Raw genomic sequence first — 18,216 nt, forward strand, 5'->3', positions numbered from 1 at the left:
AATTTTGGTCTCCTATATCCACTGGTTTTCTACAGTTTTCCTCTGTGTTGTGCACAATTTTTTTTCTTTGCTTGTTTTCTGTTGTTGGACTTCAGGGCGACTCTTGAAAGAAGAAAAGTCCCACCCAAATTACCCTCACCTCTTTGCTTTCAAAAAATACCCTAAAGTTACCTCACCACTTTCAACATTTTTTCTTCTAGAAAACACTACAGATAACCCAATTAATAAATTAGACTAAAATATTTGTTTGCTAAGAGATTATAAAAGTTTTGTGAATGCCATTCTTGCTCCAAACACAATGGAGTTTCACAATATTTTATAAGATTTTACTTACTCTTCTTGTAACTCATGCTACTTGTCTTAATGTTGAGGTTGGTAAAAAGTACCTTCATTTTACACTACAATGTAACAAGTGCTTTATTCCTAGTAGAATTGTGATTGTGTGTTAACAAAAGATAGCATTACAGTAAGAAGGTGTATATATATATTTTTTCTCCTTCGTTTAAAAACTTGTATTTTTGTACCACTAATGTAAATGTTTGGCTTTGTAAGAGAGTACAGAATACAGTATAAGAGGCAAGAAACTGAATGGTGACTAAATGTGCTGGACACATCTAATAAAATAAGCATTTTTATGATTATGGGAGATTCTCTTGTTTAAACTTTTGTTTTTTTAACAAGCAATTGCATAACTCTTTATCCGGTGTTTCTTTCATCATACCAGCACACTAGGTATTTCTGATAACGAGGTTCAAAATTCGTATGGATAGAGAGCAAAATTTAGGTTGGAAATGAAGTCTTGGTTTTTATTCAGTTGAAATGGAATCGCACCAAAAATGCCTAAATAGAAGTGGGCACATTTGGGGGGTACGAAGGGGGGAGCGATGCACTTTCAAGTACATTTTGCAAATCTCTCTATGCTGTGTAGAACTGTCAAGTAAGGTAGAGCTGGACCTTCTTTGTTAATCCTAAAACCTCATATAATCCAATGGTGAGGAGACCTGTTCTGCGTAGTGTTAGCCTTACCTAGTCTGAGCTAAGGGCAGCCTGTGTGATGGGCACCTCTACAGGGAGGATCACAAAAAATGGGTGATTTGGCTCAGCCAGTGGAGGTGATCGTTTTCTCTCCAATGACTATGCAGAAAGCTGGCAATACCTAGTTCAGGCTATACTTAAATCTCAGGTTCTTGCTCTTTGAGGTGAATCACCTAAAGAAAGCATCCAATCTGTTGGGTGTCAGCCAGTGTTCCAGTCAGTTTTTCCCCCTTATAAATTTTGGTTTCAACGTGTTGAAAAAGAATACAAACAATCCCCTGATTGTTTCCTAGTAACCTGTCTGTAAGTGTGAGAATGATTTATGAGATAACTTCCTTTTCTGCCCTCCTTTCATTTTGCTCACTTGATTTGAGAGGAGTGATGACCGTTAGGATTCAGGAAGGCCATAGTTGATGAATAGGGGATACAGATCCTAATTTTAGAATTTAGAAATTAGAGTTCTAAGAATAGACAGGTGAAGTAGGGACGTAGCTATCCTATTCACAGGTAAGACATGAGGTCAAAAGCATGATTTAGAAGTTAAAATTTCAAAAATTTGGAAGGAAAAACATGGGCTAGAACTACTAGAAACACAAGAACACTAGAAAGTGGAAGATTGCAAGGTAAGGAGGTTGAAATAAAATTATTTAAAAAAAAAAAAAAAGGAAAACTACATTAAAAACTACATTACAGAAAGCCCATTAGAGAAAACAAAGACAGGCTGGCATAAGTGAAAGGAAGATCATAATATAGCAGAAAGTCATTTAGTATTTTAGCCTAGATCTGACTTCCAAAACATGAAAATTAAATACCTGAAAAAAAAAAAAAAAAGTATTCTGTTAATGAAATCAAATATAAATTCTGTGCTTATACTGTTGTAGATGTATTTTCTGATGAAGGAGGATTATCTCTGGCTTGAGTTATCTGTGCTTCTGAAAGGAATGATGTCTGTGGGTCCACTCAGAGTGGGGGTGGGTTTTAATTAACATTCCAAGAAATAGGCAGATCCTTCCTCTTTCTGAATATGGTAAGTAATTCAACCTTCCAAAGGCAAATAATGGGAATTGGTAGATGAGCAAAAGTATTTTTTTAATTATTATATCTGTTTAGTACTACTTTCAATTCAGTTGGCATAATTCTGAACGCTCACCTCTTTTGCATTTGTCTTCTCAATACGTATTTCTTTTCCATCTATGTCAAACCTTTCTGGGCTTTTGAACTCTTTTTCATTTTAACAGGGTGCAAAATGGTTTTACATAAGGTTAAGGAGATTTTTTTATGTTACAGCATTTAGCTTTTGTTCTTGGTACTTCTTACATGATTTCTTGCATCCCGTTTAGCTGTTTTGATACAGGGGACGTGGTAAAGTGGTTCGCATAATTTTTGTCAGTCTTTATTTAGAAATCTGGTGTGCTTGGGATGCATGTGTAGGCAACTAATATCTAAATAACTCTGCATTCTTAGAAAAATAGTTAGGCAACTTATGCCCTGATAGTTTATCCTTTTGTAAAACTGGCTAGAGAAGACAGAGGTGATCACAGAAAAGAAGAATTCAATTTCCCATACTTATCAAGTGGGTTGTGGGATACTTGTCAATTTGCTGAAATTTGTTTTTTAAAAGTCCATTGGAGCTCATGTCCATGGAGCTCATGATCTTTCTGTGGTGCCAGGAGATAAAGAGCATCCTTTCAAAAAATCCTAAGTGTATAACAGAGTTGTCCTCTGAGCACTCAAAATGGAATTTCTTTGGGAGCTGATACGAGAGGAGGAAATAACAATGATAGGGTTTTTTTGTTGCTTGCTTATTGGTTGTCCAGGTGCATTATCTCCATGCAGATATGTTACCGATATCCGTTATCTCAGTCCTTTGTTTCTTCAGGACACACCTATTTTTCACTAACTCTGAGGATTTTATTTATTTACTCATTTTTATTTAGCAGACTTTCCTCTCCTGAATCTGTTGTAACAAATGTAAGTCTTTATTGATATTTACATTGTCTGGTAACTGGAGCTCTAATAGTAGGCTATTAGCCCTGTCTTTGTTTCTACCTGCCAATAAATTCTTCTTATCCACTTTCAGTTAATACCTGTAAAATTTTTTTATTTTTTTTTTCCAACTTGTTTTGCTTGGACTTGGAATAACTGAGAGTCCTGGGGATATAAGAAATAATTTAGTAAATGTGTAAAATGGTACAGAACTTCTTTTCTTCATAAAATACAGAGCACATGGGATACATATAGTACAGTACAACACAGGGGTTTTATTGTTGTTACTTTAAAAAAACAAACAAAAAAAAACAAAAAAACAACGCCATAGCTTTCTTATATCTCTCTCACTATTGACTTTGCCTACTCCAAATTTTATACCATCCAAGGCCAAGAAAAGCCTTACATGTAACTACAACAGTATGTTCTGTATTTGGCAACAACAACATGAGTGCATGTAGTGGATAGCTACTAGTCACCGGAGAGAGTTTCTTATGCGGGACTGCACGCTGGGGACTAGAAATCTTAAGGAGTAAAGCTGTTCAGATACTTAGGTGCCAGTTACTGAGAGCTAAAATCTAAACAGAAGTTCTTAGCTTGTCTCTCTCTGAAAACACAAGATAGAGTGCTATTCCTCTGCAATATTCAAATTACAGGTAAGTAATTCACTTTTATATGTAGTACTGCAACTTGAGGAAGGACGAAGTAAGGCATGTGGTCTGATGATTAAAATCTGCATACAAATTTTGGTGTAAATGTGTGTTCTTCCTAGGAGAGAAGCGTGTCTACCTGTCACTGCCCAGACCAGGGGTAAGTTGCTCTTGGGACTGTTTTATATACATTATACACTCTGTTAACTGACTGACTTCTTTCCATATTGCATTTAATGAGGATATAGCAATATCTTAGTAATACAGAATCACAGAATCATCTAGGTTGGAAGAGGTCTCCAAGATCACCTAGTCCAACCTCTGACCTAACACTAACAAGTCCTCCGCTAAACCATATCACTAAGCTCTAACATGCATCTTGACTGGATGACTGTCAGTAAAATACCAAACTTTGTACATGTACTAACTGAATAATAAACATACTCAAAACTAGGGTAACTAGTCATGTAATATGTTTTAATAACTAAATTTGTAGGTGACCTTTAATTTCTGTTTTTTAATGTGACATTTTGTACCACATACTTGACTCCTATGCTGTGTAATAATAAATGCCTGGTCACTATTAAAATACTAAGAATAAACTCAACATACTGTAAAATAAGTCTTGGTACTCCTGACTTTTCGTTTTGGTATTGTTCTCTGAATTAACCTATTTTGAAGAAATGGACATGGTTAAACATATCATAGGTTCTTCAAGTAATGGGTTCTCATTTCCTTATTTGATCTTAAAGGTTTATAATGCAGGAAAAAAAAAAAAAAAGCAACACCAAATGTCCAGGTTTGGTTGTGAGGTAATTAATACCCTTACCTGAATAATTGACATTACTTTTTCTGAGAGTGTTTCTACGTTAGGAAACACCCTAAACCTTGTAATCAGTCATTTAACTTCCTTGTTACGTACTGAATCCCTTCACTGGGAGGAGGAAGGGGAAGAATGATCTCAGAAGTTACAGTAAGCTCTGGGTTGTTTCTTTCTCTCCTTGCTTTCTCTCTTTAACCAGTAGTGTTGAGGAATTTGGGTGTGAAATAATCACCTATCTCCATGTCTTCTGTTGTGCAATTCTTTGACTTGAAACACAATATTATACTTCTGACCCTTAATGAGAAACGGGTAAGAGAAAAGGTCATCCATTATAAATCCAACCTGCAGATTTAAATAGAATATAATTGTAGGCTGGGTGAGCATGGGTGATGTTGTGGAATTAGATTTACACAACTGTAATGTAGCAACGATTAAGGATTTATTATATACCTTTAGAGCAGATAAAGTTAGATTATGTGATTTTATCAGCACTTGTTCAGTATCTAAGTATTAGTTAATTAACACAATGATCTAAAGAAATTTGCTACAATAAGAACAGTGACTTAGTTGAAGATTTCTGAATGGCAAGGTTCTCTTGAGACTTACTTGCAGGGTACTGGGGGGGAAGCAGTGTTTCTAAATCCAGTTGCGTGCTTCCGAAATACCTCCCTAGAGTGAATTACTCACCCTTCTCCCTTGCTGGCATTTGTCTGCGGATGAGTTTGTTCCTTGAGGAGTCAGCCCTGAGGTGCTCTTCTCCTCAGGGTACCCTGAGAGGCATGTCAGCACTGGGGAAAATTGAGGGTGCAGCCTGCTGTGGACCCTGGAGACCTCTAAGAGTTCTTGTTTGGGATCACTGTTTGTAGGATTGCGAGGCCACTGTCATTTGGTCAGTAATTTTCCAGAATTCAGATCGGCCAAATTGTATAGGAATCAGGTTGTACAGCCCCCCTCCTCTTAACACTTAGTTGTGCCCCTGTCAGTTAGTCACACCACAGGGCCCCGATGCGATCGGAGGGGAGCCCCGACCATCCGAGGCCTGTATCGTATAAACAACAGGCCTTAAAGGAGTGAGGCAAAAGTCAGGCTTCACCACGCTCCATAGATAAGACGGATTGTGTCAGGATGACTTCTCCTTTGGTTATGGAGAAGAAAGAGATGAGGCTCAGTATTTATTAGATAAAGTGATTGATTTGTAGTCAAACTCGGGTTCCTTCATTACTGCCCACAAGAGATTTCATGGGAATGAGCTCTGCCTGGGGCCCTGTTGCTGCCCAGTTCAAGGAGCGATCGCATTGAGGCCTGCTGTGGCTCACAAGCCTCAGCAAGACTTATGCCAAGAAGAGGAGCAGAGCCCACCTGCCACAGGTGAATTTCACAGCTGTGGCACAAAATACTGGCACTGGAAAACAGACTGCTTTGGTGACCTGGTAGGGTTTTTGTCCCTGTCAGATTGTTCCGGTTTGACTAAGCTACATAGCTTCTGAGCTTCAGCCAACATTTGAAGAAACATTTTAAGTGATATTCCCACATAGTGGTTTGTATGCCTTTTAAAAATACTTTTTTTTTTTCTTCCCAAGATTTAAATAGTTCTACTTTGCTCTCTTCTGGAATTTTGTCTTTTGAATTTTGCAAGATGCATAGGTTTGGGGGAGCTGGTCTGCTGTCCGTGGCTAATGCCAAAGCTGTCCCTCCACAAAGCCACACTGTTCCTGGAGATCTAATTAGTTTACCTTTTTGTTCCACCTTTAATTGCAACAGTGCTGCTTGTTGGTGTGAATGGCATGCTAGACCATGGTGTCCTAGTTGAGCACAGAACAATGGTGATGATTCACGTGCGCTTAATGCACAGCTTTATTTTCCTCTGTACTATTAGATGTCAAATCATGTTTTAAAAGCTGAGTGGTAACTGCTCATGTGCTTTTTATTTATTTATTTTTTTACCAATTTTCCTATTCAAATAGTGCGAGTGAACACTAGAGTGGAGAAAACTACAAAGTTGACAAACACTTTGAGGTTTCTTTAGTTATTTGTGGATAAAGAAATATGTGCTGGTTTTCTTGAATACCCTTCACTCAGCAGCTTAAATTTTTGCTGTATCTTGTAGCCCAAAGTTTGTATGTAAATAGGAATCTAGTTTGGTTTTGTATTTGTTTCTTCTTTTAAGACTCTGCCTTAAAACTAATATTTCTTGAACAGCGATATATACAATGTAGTCAAACTTAAATGACAAGTAGGAGCATCAATTCATACTTTTTTTTTTCTAAATCTTTTGCTATGAGATCAGCTTGTCCTATCTGTAATACATAGGCAGAATTACAGCGTGTAGTCTGGGTAGACATTAAGATCCAGAATGTTTAAAAATTTGGGGATGGGAAAGAGAAATGACATGACAGCTAAACTCAGAGCAGCAAATTGCAGTAGGAAGTTAACAGTACTGTTTTATTTTTGCTCAGATTCCTCAAGTCAGAGATGGAGACCACACCTGGGGCTTATTTATGATGCTATTCATAATGAGTAGTGCTCCCCCTCTTCACTCTCTGGCAGGGATTCCTTAGCTTAATTTGCCTGAGTATTCCTACTAATTAATAGCAGCTCTTTTTAGATTCTCAGGCAAGGTTCTCAATCCTGCACTCTTTGTCATCCAACCTCCTCTAGTGGCTGACACTTACCTCTCCAAGCTACAACACCAGCTTTGCTCTTTTCATTTCCCTGCACTCCAGTGCAGTTTCTCAGTGTGGACTCTGGCTCCCATATTTATTAGTTTCTGCTGTCTTTTCACAGTGACAGCATTAGCACATGAAGTTAAAGCCTGAAACTGCTGCTCTCTACATGCAAATTAATTTACAACAAATCATGTATTACTGTGTACATCCGTTATGCAGTTTGCAAGCTCTGTCTTATCAAGTATTCCACTCACATCGGTACCACTAATTGTTTAATCTGAGACAATATTTGGCTTGCAGTCAAACATATTTTAGATAGTTTGTGGCTTAAATAGGAGATGGAAAGAAAAAAAACTTCAGAATTTCAATATTTGTTTCCATCTACTTCAGCAAACTGACACAGAATGACAGAATGATCAGCTATGTTGTCATGCCAGCATTTACGTGGGTTGTACCCTAGATCAGCTTGGAAGTTGGTTCAGCTAGTACCAAGTCACTGTCACAGCAGTGTCATATTTGTAGGGAAAATCAGCACAGTTGTACTTGATTATGACTATTTAGCAATACCTGTTAATCAGGATTTTGAAGATAAGGGGAAAAGATGGTACTGTGTGAGGTAGTAGAGAAGAGACATGAGCATGAGAACTATGGAAGAGGTCTTCTCCTTGAAACTTTACTGTGTCTGCAGGCACAGACCCTGTCTGCACTTGCCATTTCAGAAGAACAGTCAAATCGGAACAAATTCTTAGCTTCTATTGAGAAGTTTGTCTGAAATGCTGGAACTTTCCTGCACAGTCTGAGTATACAGCCATCTCTTTTTAATTTGTTTGTAAAAAATATTACCAGTTCTTTTTATTTAATAAATGTTATTTTTTTGTTTGAAACAGAAGCATAATGCAAATCTGAAAGCATTAAAGCCAGTCAAACTAGATACTGAGGTAAGACACCATCATTTTTAAAAAATATAAAAAAATCCTCATGTCTGAATAAAGTATTTTCATGTGTTATGAATATTGTCACCATTTATAGGAACAGGCAAAAATTGCAAAACTTGGATTAGAACTGCACCTGCTCACATCTGATGTGGACTCTGAGACAGAGAAATGGGAGGATCAGGAGAATGAGATTGTGCAACATGGGCAAGGCATGTCAAGTATGGCTTACTCCATGTATTTATTTACCAGGTAATTATGCTGTATGCAGTATGTTTCAATGGGGAGAATAGAATTCGAAGCATTTATAAGAAATAAGGCAAATTTATTTTCAGAGTATAAGTATTGGGGGACGGTCAGAAAGCAGCTTTAATTTCTATCCTTGTATTTTATAAATTGTAATTTCTAAACTGTTTAGTAATAAACTAGTGTTTTGTTTTGTTTTTTAAGTGCTAAACATCTGTTTTGTTGCATAACAACTAATTAAAGACCTGTCGTGTAGGGAAATATTTTAAGATGGATGGTCCTAAATATTTTCAAAACTAAGGGAAATAATGCACAGTTATATTACTGCAGATCAGAGTTACTGATCTTTGCTGTACTGAAGGGTGTTCTGAAATTTGTCTGCACAATGCCAGCCTCTTTGAATAATTTAGGATTTTTTGCTGAAAAATTAGAGATTAATCTCACCTAGTATTCCAGTATTATTCAGTATGCCAGAGACCCAGATTTCTGTCCTTGCTCAGCTGATGAGGACTGAGCAACTTCTGTCTAATTTCCCAGCAGTGCTCTAGTCACTGAAGTATTTATGTAATACTGTGAAATGGGGCTTCTGTAATAAGTTCTGTGAAACATCTTCCAAAAGAGTGGAATTTTACAGTTCAGTGGTGTTAATGCTTACATAAGTGGAAGACCTAAGACTTTCTGGGATAGAGTGCTTTAATAGATAGGTAAAACATTTTAAGCAGTAACTGATTTTTTTTTTCTTTGCAAAAGCTCTTTCGGTGTTATCTAGCTTTATAGCTTAATTCTCTGTGGTCCACTATTCATTCTGCGCCCTCGTGTGTTCGTTTTTAAGCATCACGCTGTCACCATTCAAATACAACTTAGTCCCTTTTCTTAGCTATGAGACACTAAGTATTAGTACTTCACTGTCTTTACTGGTAGATTTTCTACTTTAAATAGCTAAATATATTCTGCGTTTGATAAGATTTTAGCATGCCCTTTTTCATTCTTGTAATTTTCAGGTCCTTCTGTGTTTTGCAGAAATACTTCACTCTAGAAAAGAACAGAGGCTTAGTTACTGGCACAGGGGGAGGGGAGCACACAACCTCTTTTCTAGTCGATAAATGAAATAAGACTCCTTTCTAGAGCCCACACTTCAAAGAGTATATCAGTGTACCCTTCTTTTCAAATAGAATGGGAGGAAACCGTTAGAATGCTAGCTACTGAAAACGTGTTGCTACTGCAGCATGCAGGTTTGTGTTAATGAAAGAGCTCTGACTGTTGCTTTTTAAATACCTAGGCAGAGATGCTTTGTTACATTTATGATGCCAAGTATTTATTTATTTATAATAGTTACATGGAGCATGTTAAGAGAGTAGGCATTAAGAGATGTATCAAGAAGATAGGTAATAGTACAAACCATCCGACAAGGATGTAGGGATCACATCCTGCCTTTTGGTATTATAGATGTGTCCCCATTTCCCCCACACCTGCTATGTTTGTGTGAGAGACAGAGAAAATAAATTGTACAGGCAGTCAGCAAAATATTCTGCGGTCTATACATGGCATATATTCCGTTTTCATTGTTTCCACAGAGGAGAAGGACTTCTGAAAACTACTCAAGATTTATTTCATCAAGCAGAGGTAATACATTTATAATGAACTGGGAGTTAGGGATTCTGAATGAAGAACAAAATGCAACTTTAACTCTTTGATTCCTTATACATGAGTACAGAGTATCAGAAATTGACTGGCAACTGTAGTTCTTAAACAGCATAACTCTGGTACTTTCTGAAAGCTAACATTCCAGGGCTCTGGTGGGACCTTATTTAAGACATTACTTAAACTGAGATTCCAGTTAGGAATGGGAAATAGTGGCCTTCAGTGCGATAGTACTCTTCATTGTGTCACTTAGTTTAGTCCCTGATGGTGTTTACAGATACTTATCCTAATCTGAGCAGCAGTATTCTATTGGGAAAGGAAGAAGATGCAAAAATATGAATAATACAGACAAAAGACAAGGGACCAAATGAGGGACTATAATGTGACATTTCTACGGTATGTATGTTTAACAGGAGACTGCTTACCTGCGTTAGGACAGAAAGCAAACATGACAGGGTATCATCTAACCACAAAATTTTTGTAAGCTGCTCCAATTCAAAACATGTTTTTTCGCATGTAAAGGGAAAAACTTTTAAAACTTTGCTTATGTGGGAGAATGGCAATGCGTTAGTGTAGGTTTTTACTTCAGAAGTCACTGCAAACTTGTTAATTATAAATGTATGCAACTTGCACAAATATTTCCTGTTACCCTTTTAGAGTACACTATGTATTAAAACAAAAGGTAAAAGGAGTGGCGGTTCATTTGCTTCACTTTTTTTTTTTTTTAACGTGTTTTTTTCCACTTTCAGATTTTTGCAACAGAGGGCATGAAGCTTGCTTCGGCTTTTCAAGCCTTTTCTGATCAGGTGACGTATGACAACTGAAAAGCCATTCAGCTTATGATTTTAATGATACTACGTAAAGGCTGGTTGTTTTGTCTTCTCCATTAACTTAATATTGGAGTCTAACACAGAGTGGTTTTGTCTTCTTAAAACATACTGCAGATACACGATGACGACAAACCTTTGCTTCTGCTGGAAGCTGAAAAACTGATCCCTATGTGCAAGCAGCTCCAAGTAACAGCAAAAGCTTCTGTTCAGGGTAAAAGTGCCATATTTACAAAGGTAAAGTAAAAAATTATATACATCCCTGAAAATAAAACCTAACTTGTTTTAAAATATGGTATTTTACTAATTTATGCTCCTGATAAAACATGAAACAGTTAATAACAGCTGAATTTCTTCGACTGACAGAGGTCCATAAAAAGTAACAAGTACAAAATCTTATGTTGCAAAAGCATTTTTCTGCTATGCAATATATCGTTGTTGCCGTTCCTTATGTAGAAGAGGAATTTACTTCAACTTGAAGTAAACTATTTTGCACTTAACATGGTTTGAGAAGCTGATGTGCAAAGTATAGAGGAAGAACAGTAAGAACTGTTCCTCTTGATGAAAATGTTTTGTCTACTGTCTCACTGGTCACTGTAGCCGAAGCCATTTACTGCAGTATCCTGTGTTAGGAAAGGATGTTCTTCAGCACAGGTTCAACTTTTTCTGGACTTTTTTTTTCCCCCAGTAGCAGAGCAGGGCTTCAGTGAAGTTTATCCTGACCCCTTCACTCATGCTGAGAGTTTGAAAGGAGGCAAAATACGATACACTGGCACCCAGCATATATGGAAGCCTGCAGGTGGATAGTTTGAACATTACTACTCCCAGGCTTATATGACTATTTTCTTAAGGGAGCATGGATATCCAAATATTGTCTAACTGTATCTGTCTAACCAGATTTATCATTAATATTAATGTTTTAATGAACAGTTTCCTTACCAGTAACTTATCAACTTATAGAGTGTACAATAAATAAGACTTTTTTTTTCCTTATTATTGTTAAAAATAGTGAAATTACCATTTGGGTTTTGGATTTCACTGTTAGTAAAGAGTTTCCCAAGACAACGATGTTGTCAAAAAAAAAAAAAAAAAGAAGGAAAGTTGTTCACAGACTTCCACTACATTGCTTTTTACTGCTGAGAACATTTTTCAAGGAACTTGTCAACATCTCCCTCAACTTCTACCCACTACATAAATAGAGGTACTGGAATTTTATCATGGTGAAACTGAGAATTCTCAGCTGAATAATGAGATGGTATTTATCTTACTGTAAGCCACAGAACTTTATTTATATGAACCATAGTTAAGTGTAGCTCGCTAAGAAGTGCTCAAAGCATTAACTAAGGCAATTTGTATTACCACCACTGTAATAATTATTGTTATTCTCTTGTTATTGATACTTTACATAAACATAAATTCCAAACCCCGAAGACTCTATTTGTGAAGTACACGCTTGCTTCTCAGAAAGTAAAGAGTCTACCCTACACCGCCTACTTTATTCTGCTATTACTCATTTTGTTATATGTAAACTTACACATAGCTGCCATAAAAGTTTCTGCATTGTTACCATAAGTAGGTCTACAAACCTGAGTGGTGAACGGAGGTCAGGCTTGTTAAGGAGCAGTAGTAGGATCTGTTTTTCTGTGTAGTTGGGTGTTTGTTTCCAAGTAGCTATGTGGGAGATGTTTCAATTTCGTGGGAGGGACAGCTGAGTTCTGAAAGGGGCTAAACCATCCAAGCTAATCAAAACCAAAGTCAGCACCTGAGAGCTACTGCTTGGTTTGTTTTACACTCGCTAGCTAAACTAAATGGGAACTCCAGTCTCTTTATAGTTAGGTAGTGCTGAAAGGCTATCAAAACAATGTTTCTGAACAGCCCGAACTTGTGACCTCTGCTGAGTGTTATACATAAAGCTTAAATTCAAATGCTTCAAGATTTAGTTAACCTTTAGTGTAACTCATATCAAGGTAAGGCTTACATGTCACACTGCTTTCTAAATCTTGCTGACAGGACATTGACAAAAGAAAAAAAAAAAAAAAAGAAGAAAAATAGTGAAACATAATATTACTCTCTAATACTATATTATTTTAGTTCCTTCTCCTGAGCTGTGTATTGTTCTCTTCTGTTTCCCAGCCCAAGTCTCCCTTTAACAGAAGGGATGCTGTTGTTTTATGAACACTAGAGAAATTCAAAACAGCTAGGTAAAACTTTCTGATTAGATGAGATATTTACGAAGGACAAATGTTATCCATTCGAGCTCAAAATAGATTATCATCTCATGTACTAAATAGTTGCCTGACAAAACTAATCAGTGATCTTACTCTACTGTACTTATCTTGTTTAGGTTGATGCATGCATTCAGAAAACAAAGAACGTGATGACTCTGTTATGTCAACTTCTTCCACTTTGCAGCAAATTAATGAGAAAGGTACTTGATTCATCTGCAGTATTTTAGTTTTTTCTTGTTTGCTTTTTGTTAGTTTGCTTATTTTTTTTAATAAATCTTCATTTTATACAGAATAAAGCAGGAAACGGCTATCTTAAACCTGCTCCACCATGGAGAGAAGACAGAATACGAACCGGCACAAATGCACACGCTCCAGAAAGGAGAGCTGAGACATTTGGCATCAAGTCTTTGGAAAATCATGTAACAAACATGACGTTTTTAGAGAGCAAGTAACTATAGCACTTAGAAATGCAGGAACTCCACCAGAGAATAACACTTGCTGAAGTTTCAATTTTGCTTTCATTTGTGGAAAGTCAAACCAGGTTAATTTGAATTAAAACCCTTGACCTTTGTCACATCTAATAGATGTCCCATTACTTAACAATTACAGCACCAACTAGTGTAATCGTTATATATTTTTATAATGTGAATGAATTTCCTACGCTCGCTATCGATACTGGTTTTGTAGTTAATGCTTCTGAATGTCTTAATGGATGTTCCAACCCAAAGATGCTGCTAATAGACGTTTCACGTAAAGAACCTTGTGCTCGATATGCGATATGTAACACTACTGCTGAAGTCTGTAAACTCATCTCTGGCCTGCTTCAGTCTATGAATTTATAAAGCCCAATCAGGAATATAGTCTGAAAGGCTGTAGCCTAAAGCACTGAAATGTTACCTTAGTTTTGAGTTATACCTGCAATGAAGTATAGTCCTAGGAAAAAACACTCCTGCAATAGCTGAACAAAGAATCTTAATTTTGTTGGCATGATTCATTCTTCCCAAATTATACTTCTATCTCATTAGTACTCCTGTCTCAATACCCTTTTCTTTTACTATCTTTATTTGTAGATAGCTGTTGTTGCTTCCTTTCTGATTAAAACTTATTGAGCAGAATCTGAATTGCATGTGGAACCACTGAAGTATTATGTAGACTTTATAGCATTTAAAATTGAAGTAAATAGATACTGATTATGACAAACTTCCGTAGAAAGGGCATTATTTGACTTCAGGACGCTAGGAAAACGTAGCCTGGTGTGAAATACTCTTTTTCAAGTTTATCTGCTCTTTGTATACAGGCTCCTGTTGCATTTTATTTTTAATTTGCATTTGTCAAACTCCATGTTGTATTAGTTTAGCTAAATTACATGACAACTAAATTATGTGATTCTTCTGTATTATGCTTGCACTAAGCAGAAGCAAAGAAGCCTGTGGAACACAAATATTCTCCAAAATATCAATCTGTGCTTATTTAAAAGCTTGTTGTGGCACTAGAATTGAGGAAAAAAAAAAAGAAAGCAGATTTTCATATACAAAACGGACTGTTTTATTCTTGCGCGAAACCAGCATTTTAAGTTCCACGTTTAAAAACAGACACACAGGCCTTTCAATCCTATGAAAGTTACAGTGTCCAAGAAACTTATTAAATATCAAATACAGATGATGCCTGTATAATTAACTTCATGCAGAATTATTATGACGTTTCAACAAAACCTCCTCGTATTCCTCCTGCGTCAGAAGTCCCTGAGTTATACTCTTGCTCTCTTCAAATTTGGGTAGAACCACTGCAATGTATCCCTCAGTTGATGGCTAAAAAGCAAGACTGAAGTTAGTAGTAAAATAAAGGTTAGAAAATAAAAAGCAAGAAAGTTTCTCACCTTTTCTTGCAAAATAGCTGGATTGCTAAGAATGTTTTCATTCACTTCTATCAGTCGCCCTCGTATACAACTGTGAAAGTAGTTAGATTCAGTAAACGTGCACGGTATGTCAGGCTGTAGGGGGCAAAAGGAGGAAAATATCCTTACCTATAAATAGTGTACTCTTCTCCATCTGTTGAGGATATCCTGCACAGTGGGGCAAGTTCTGTTAAAAACTGAGCTCCCTGCATTTGAAAAAAATAACACATATATATACACACACACACACACACTTTTAATTGCACAGGTCTTCTAAGATATCATCAGCAACGTAAGTCTGTAAGCTGCAGAACAAAGCAAGGAAGTGGGATAGTTACAGGTCATTGCAAGTTATGTATTTATGCTTTTCTACTGAAGAGATGACAACTGTGTGCACAAATAGAAGCTTGTAAAAGCTTATAAATTTACTTATAACTGGTTGTTGTGGAATAACAGATTTGTAGTTTAATGAAATTAGAACAAGCAAAAGGAGGAGAAAAACATAGCTTAGTTAACTTTAGCATAAGCAGTTTTAACTACACGTTTGAAAACCCACCAGGAAAAACTGAACTAGGCCATCTGCTGTCTAGGTCTATTTGACAAAAACAGTAGTTTCCAAATCCTTGGCATTTTGGTGAAAACAGTTTTTTTTTTTTTTTTTTAATCTATTACGGGATGTTTAAGTCCCTCTATATACCACAACAAAATGACTTATGAGACTATTAACATTGGTTTGAGCAACACTGGAAACCACCAGAGCTGTACGATCCCTCTAACATCCTGGTTGGGATGCTCTCTCTCTCTCTCTCTCGAGTAATAATTATTTAACTAGGGAGAGGCTTGAAATAAAACACAAAGGTAACTTGCTAAGTTTCAATTCTAGAAAGGACAGAAAGTTTCATGCAGTTTGAGAGACTACAATGAAAGCTAACCAAATCAAAGACATACCCTTTTTGACTTCCCAGAGACCTTATTCTGAAGTCTGCTACAGTTGGGGCTGATTTGGTAATTAATACTTTTAATTGTTTTTCCATTTTGAAGAAGAGGGTGGGCTTCTGCCAAGGTGATGACGCAGATTCTGCAACAAGAGTTATAATTATTATGCTGTAGTTGTGAAAAGCCATGCCTTTACGTACCCTAAGCAAGCTCCACCACCTTCTCTGTCAGTACTGGTGGGATTTAAAACTGAGACTGGGACTTCACTTGGGCTTCTAGTCTGAAATGTTAGCAAGACTTTCTCTATTGGATACTTGATCTTCCATAGTATACAGTGGAAGTTTAGTCCCTCTACAGTTTAGTAGGAAAGTTCAGCTGGTAGTTCAGCTTATTGCAGCTGGGTCACTCAGCAGGCCCAGAGGCAGCACGGGAGTTGAGCAGGGTAACGCAGAAAGCTATTTACCTGAGCTAATGATGAAGAAATTATGGTGATTATTGCCTGTGGATGAGACAGAAATTTAGTTTCCTACTTAGACAAATGTCAGCTACTGGATGAAACTGGACTCGCTTTCTTCACGGCATCTTACTTGAAGTGAGCTCTACCAAACTGAATGGAAATTGACCTCTGATCTAAAGCAACCCACAGAGAAGACGCTTCATTTTGAGACACTAGGCTGTCATCAAAAAACAGTAAACTTGGTAATTACACAGAACCAGAGCTTTTATCCAGTGTTGCACTCCACATGCGCATATTTAATTTACTTGTGTTGGGACTGCTGAAGTAGCTGCTTCAAGATGAAGTAAAGCATGGTTTGCTTTTGAAGGACGATGTTGTAGCAGAGGGCAACAGTTCTCGGACTAGCCAAAGGTGAAGCTGGGGGCTGTCAGTGGTCTGCCTGTGAATTGGGTTTTAGCTAACCTGCTGCTTGCATCCCATCTTTTTCTAAGGGTGGAGAATTTCTTGTCACAAAACCGGAGTGCTCAAGACAAACCCAGCTGTAGAGCTGAGACCTAACTTCACCCCTATTTTAGACTTGCACTTAATGCACAAAGCCCACAGCCGGCACCCTGATGCTGCTGCAGCGCCGAAGCTCTGCAGGGTCTGGGCAAGCAGCTCCCCACAAGAGGGAGCTGGATCCCGGTGAACACGGGCTGTATGCCCCGGCATTACCGGGAAGCTTTGCAGCAGCTCAGAGGAACCAGAAAAGCCGCTTCTCTTTGACCCCGGCTTCCTGCGAAGAGCAGGAGGATCTGGGAGCTGCCACCTAGCCATTAGAGCTGAGGCCTCGCAGTGCAATTCAAAAAGGATTTTTGTGATCCTAAATGGCACCAAACCAAGCCACGGCCCCACCCATTATAAGGGCAAAGAGGTTATTTTACTGAGCACCCAGCCAGAGGTACTGTAGGAAACGTCAGCATCATGGTTTAGCTGGTGTCAAGCTCTTGCTTGATTTTGAGCTCCTAAGAGCAGTGGGCAACCCACTGCGAACAACAGACACGCGTCTCCACCTCACCTCTCCTCAAAAGATGAGAAATTTGAAGCTGGGAAGATGAAGGCTGCCTTTTTCTGCAGCAGACAGCAGGCAAGTTCTGCTCATCCTGCAACAACTGAGCCACACCACAGACGCCTGGCACACACAAGGAGCTGGGCACGTTGTGTACAGACCATGCCACTGCACAAGGGAGAAGCAATGCACACATCTCTGGTTCCTATCTCGTGCTCGCTGCCTACCTCTCTGTGAACGCACAATTAAAAGCGAGTGCGTAGTGCCAAACAGAAAGGGCTGAATCTGAATTGAGCCAACTGATTTCCTGGAATCCAAGTGAAGCAGACTGCTTCCAAATATCACCGTGGAGAAGGCTTTGAAGCGCCTCTCATTTAGGAGAGCCCTTGCAGCAGGGGAGGCTGCAGGGACTGGAGGGCAGCGCCGCAGCCGCTGAGGCTGAGCACGGCGGGCGGAGCAGGGCGCCCACACGCGGTGCTCCCGGGGAGCAGTGACCGGAGAGGCGCAGGACAGGACGCGGGGTGCCCCCGGGGAAGCCGGGCCCCCACAGCCTGCTGCTGTTTAGGGGGAGCCCAGGCCCGCCGCCACTCGCCTGTTGGAGTGCTGCAGCACGCAGAAGTCCTCGCACGGCCGCCCCTTCACGTCTGCAAAAGGCCACAAACACGGGTGAGGCCGCGGGCCCGCCGCCCCGGCCCCTTCCCTGCATCCCTCCCTCCCCGGCCGCTCCGCACCTGGCTTGTACCAGCGGGTGAAGTACCGCGCCGCCCCGCCGCCGCCGCCGCCCGCCCGCCCCGCCGCCATCTCGCAGCCCGCCGGGCGCAGGCGTGGGGGCGGCCCCGCCCCGAAA

The 18,216-nt window shown here is 38.8% G+C and overlaps 2 protein-coding genes across 2 annotated transcripts in view; one reads left to right on the plus strand and one right to left on the minus strand.

The window, feature by feature from the left end:
* CTNNAL1 (catenin alpha like 1) overlaps positions 1-14,711 on the plus strand; it is a 57,473-nt gene extending 42,762 nt beyond the window's left edge. Inside the window, exons 12-19 of the mRNA XM_013181168.3 lie at positions 3,794-3,831; positions 8,048-8,098; positions 8,190-8,344; positions 9,913-9,961; positions 10,729-10,785; positions 10,924-11,043; positions 13,151-13,234; positions 13,325-14,711. Coding sequence (XP_013036622.1) covers positions 3,794-3,831; positions 8,048-8,098; positions 8,190-8,344; positions 9,913-9,961; positions 10,729-10,785; positions 10,924-11,043; positions 13,151-13,234; positions 13,325-13,486 — 716 coding nt within the window. The 3' untranslated portion in view covers positions 13,487-14,711. The remainder of the gene's footprint in view (positions 1-3,793; positions 3,832-8,047; positions 8,099-8,189; positions 8,345-9,912; positions 9,962-10,728; positions 10,786-10,923; positions 11,044-13,150; positions 13,235-13,324) is intronic.
* On the minus strand, positions 14,556-18,212 carry ABITRAM (actin binding transcription modulator). The gene is made up of 6 exons (XM_048079558.2): positions 18,101-18,212; positions 17,962-18,013; positions 15,877-16,006; positions 15,058-15,134; positions 14,911-14,980; positions 14,556-14,842 (listed from the first exon to the last, which is right to left on the minus strand). Exons 1-6 carry the CDS (start codon positions 18,168-18,170, stop codon positions 14,714-14,716), a joined length of 528 nt encoding a protein of 175 aa, XP_047935515.2. The 5' UTR covers positions 18,171-18,212; the 3' UTR covers positions 14,556-14,713.
* Positions 18,213-18,216: the final 4 nt, after the last annotated feature.

Source organism: Anser cygnoides, chromosome 2 (assembly GCF_040182565.1).
Source record: "Anser cygnoides isolate HZ-2024a breed goose chromosome 2, Taihu_goose_T2T_genome, whole genome shotgun sequence".
Lineage (NCBI taxonomy): Eukaryota > Metazoa > Chordata > Aves > Anseriformes > Anatidae > Anser > Anser cygnoides.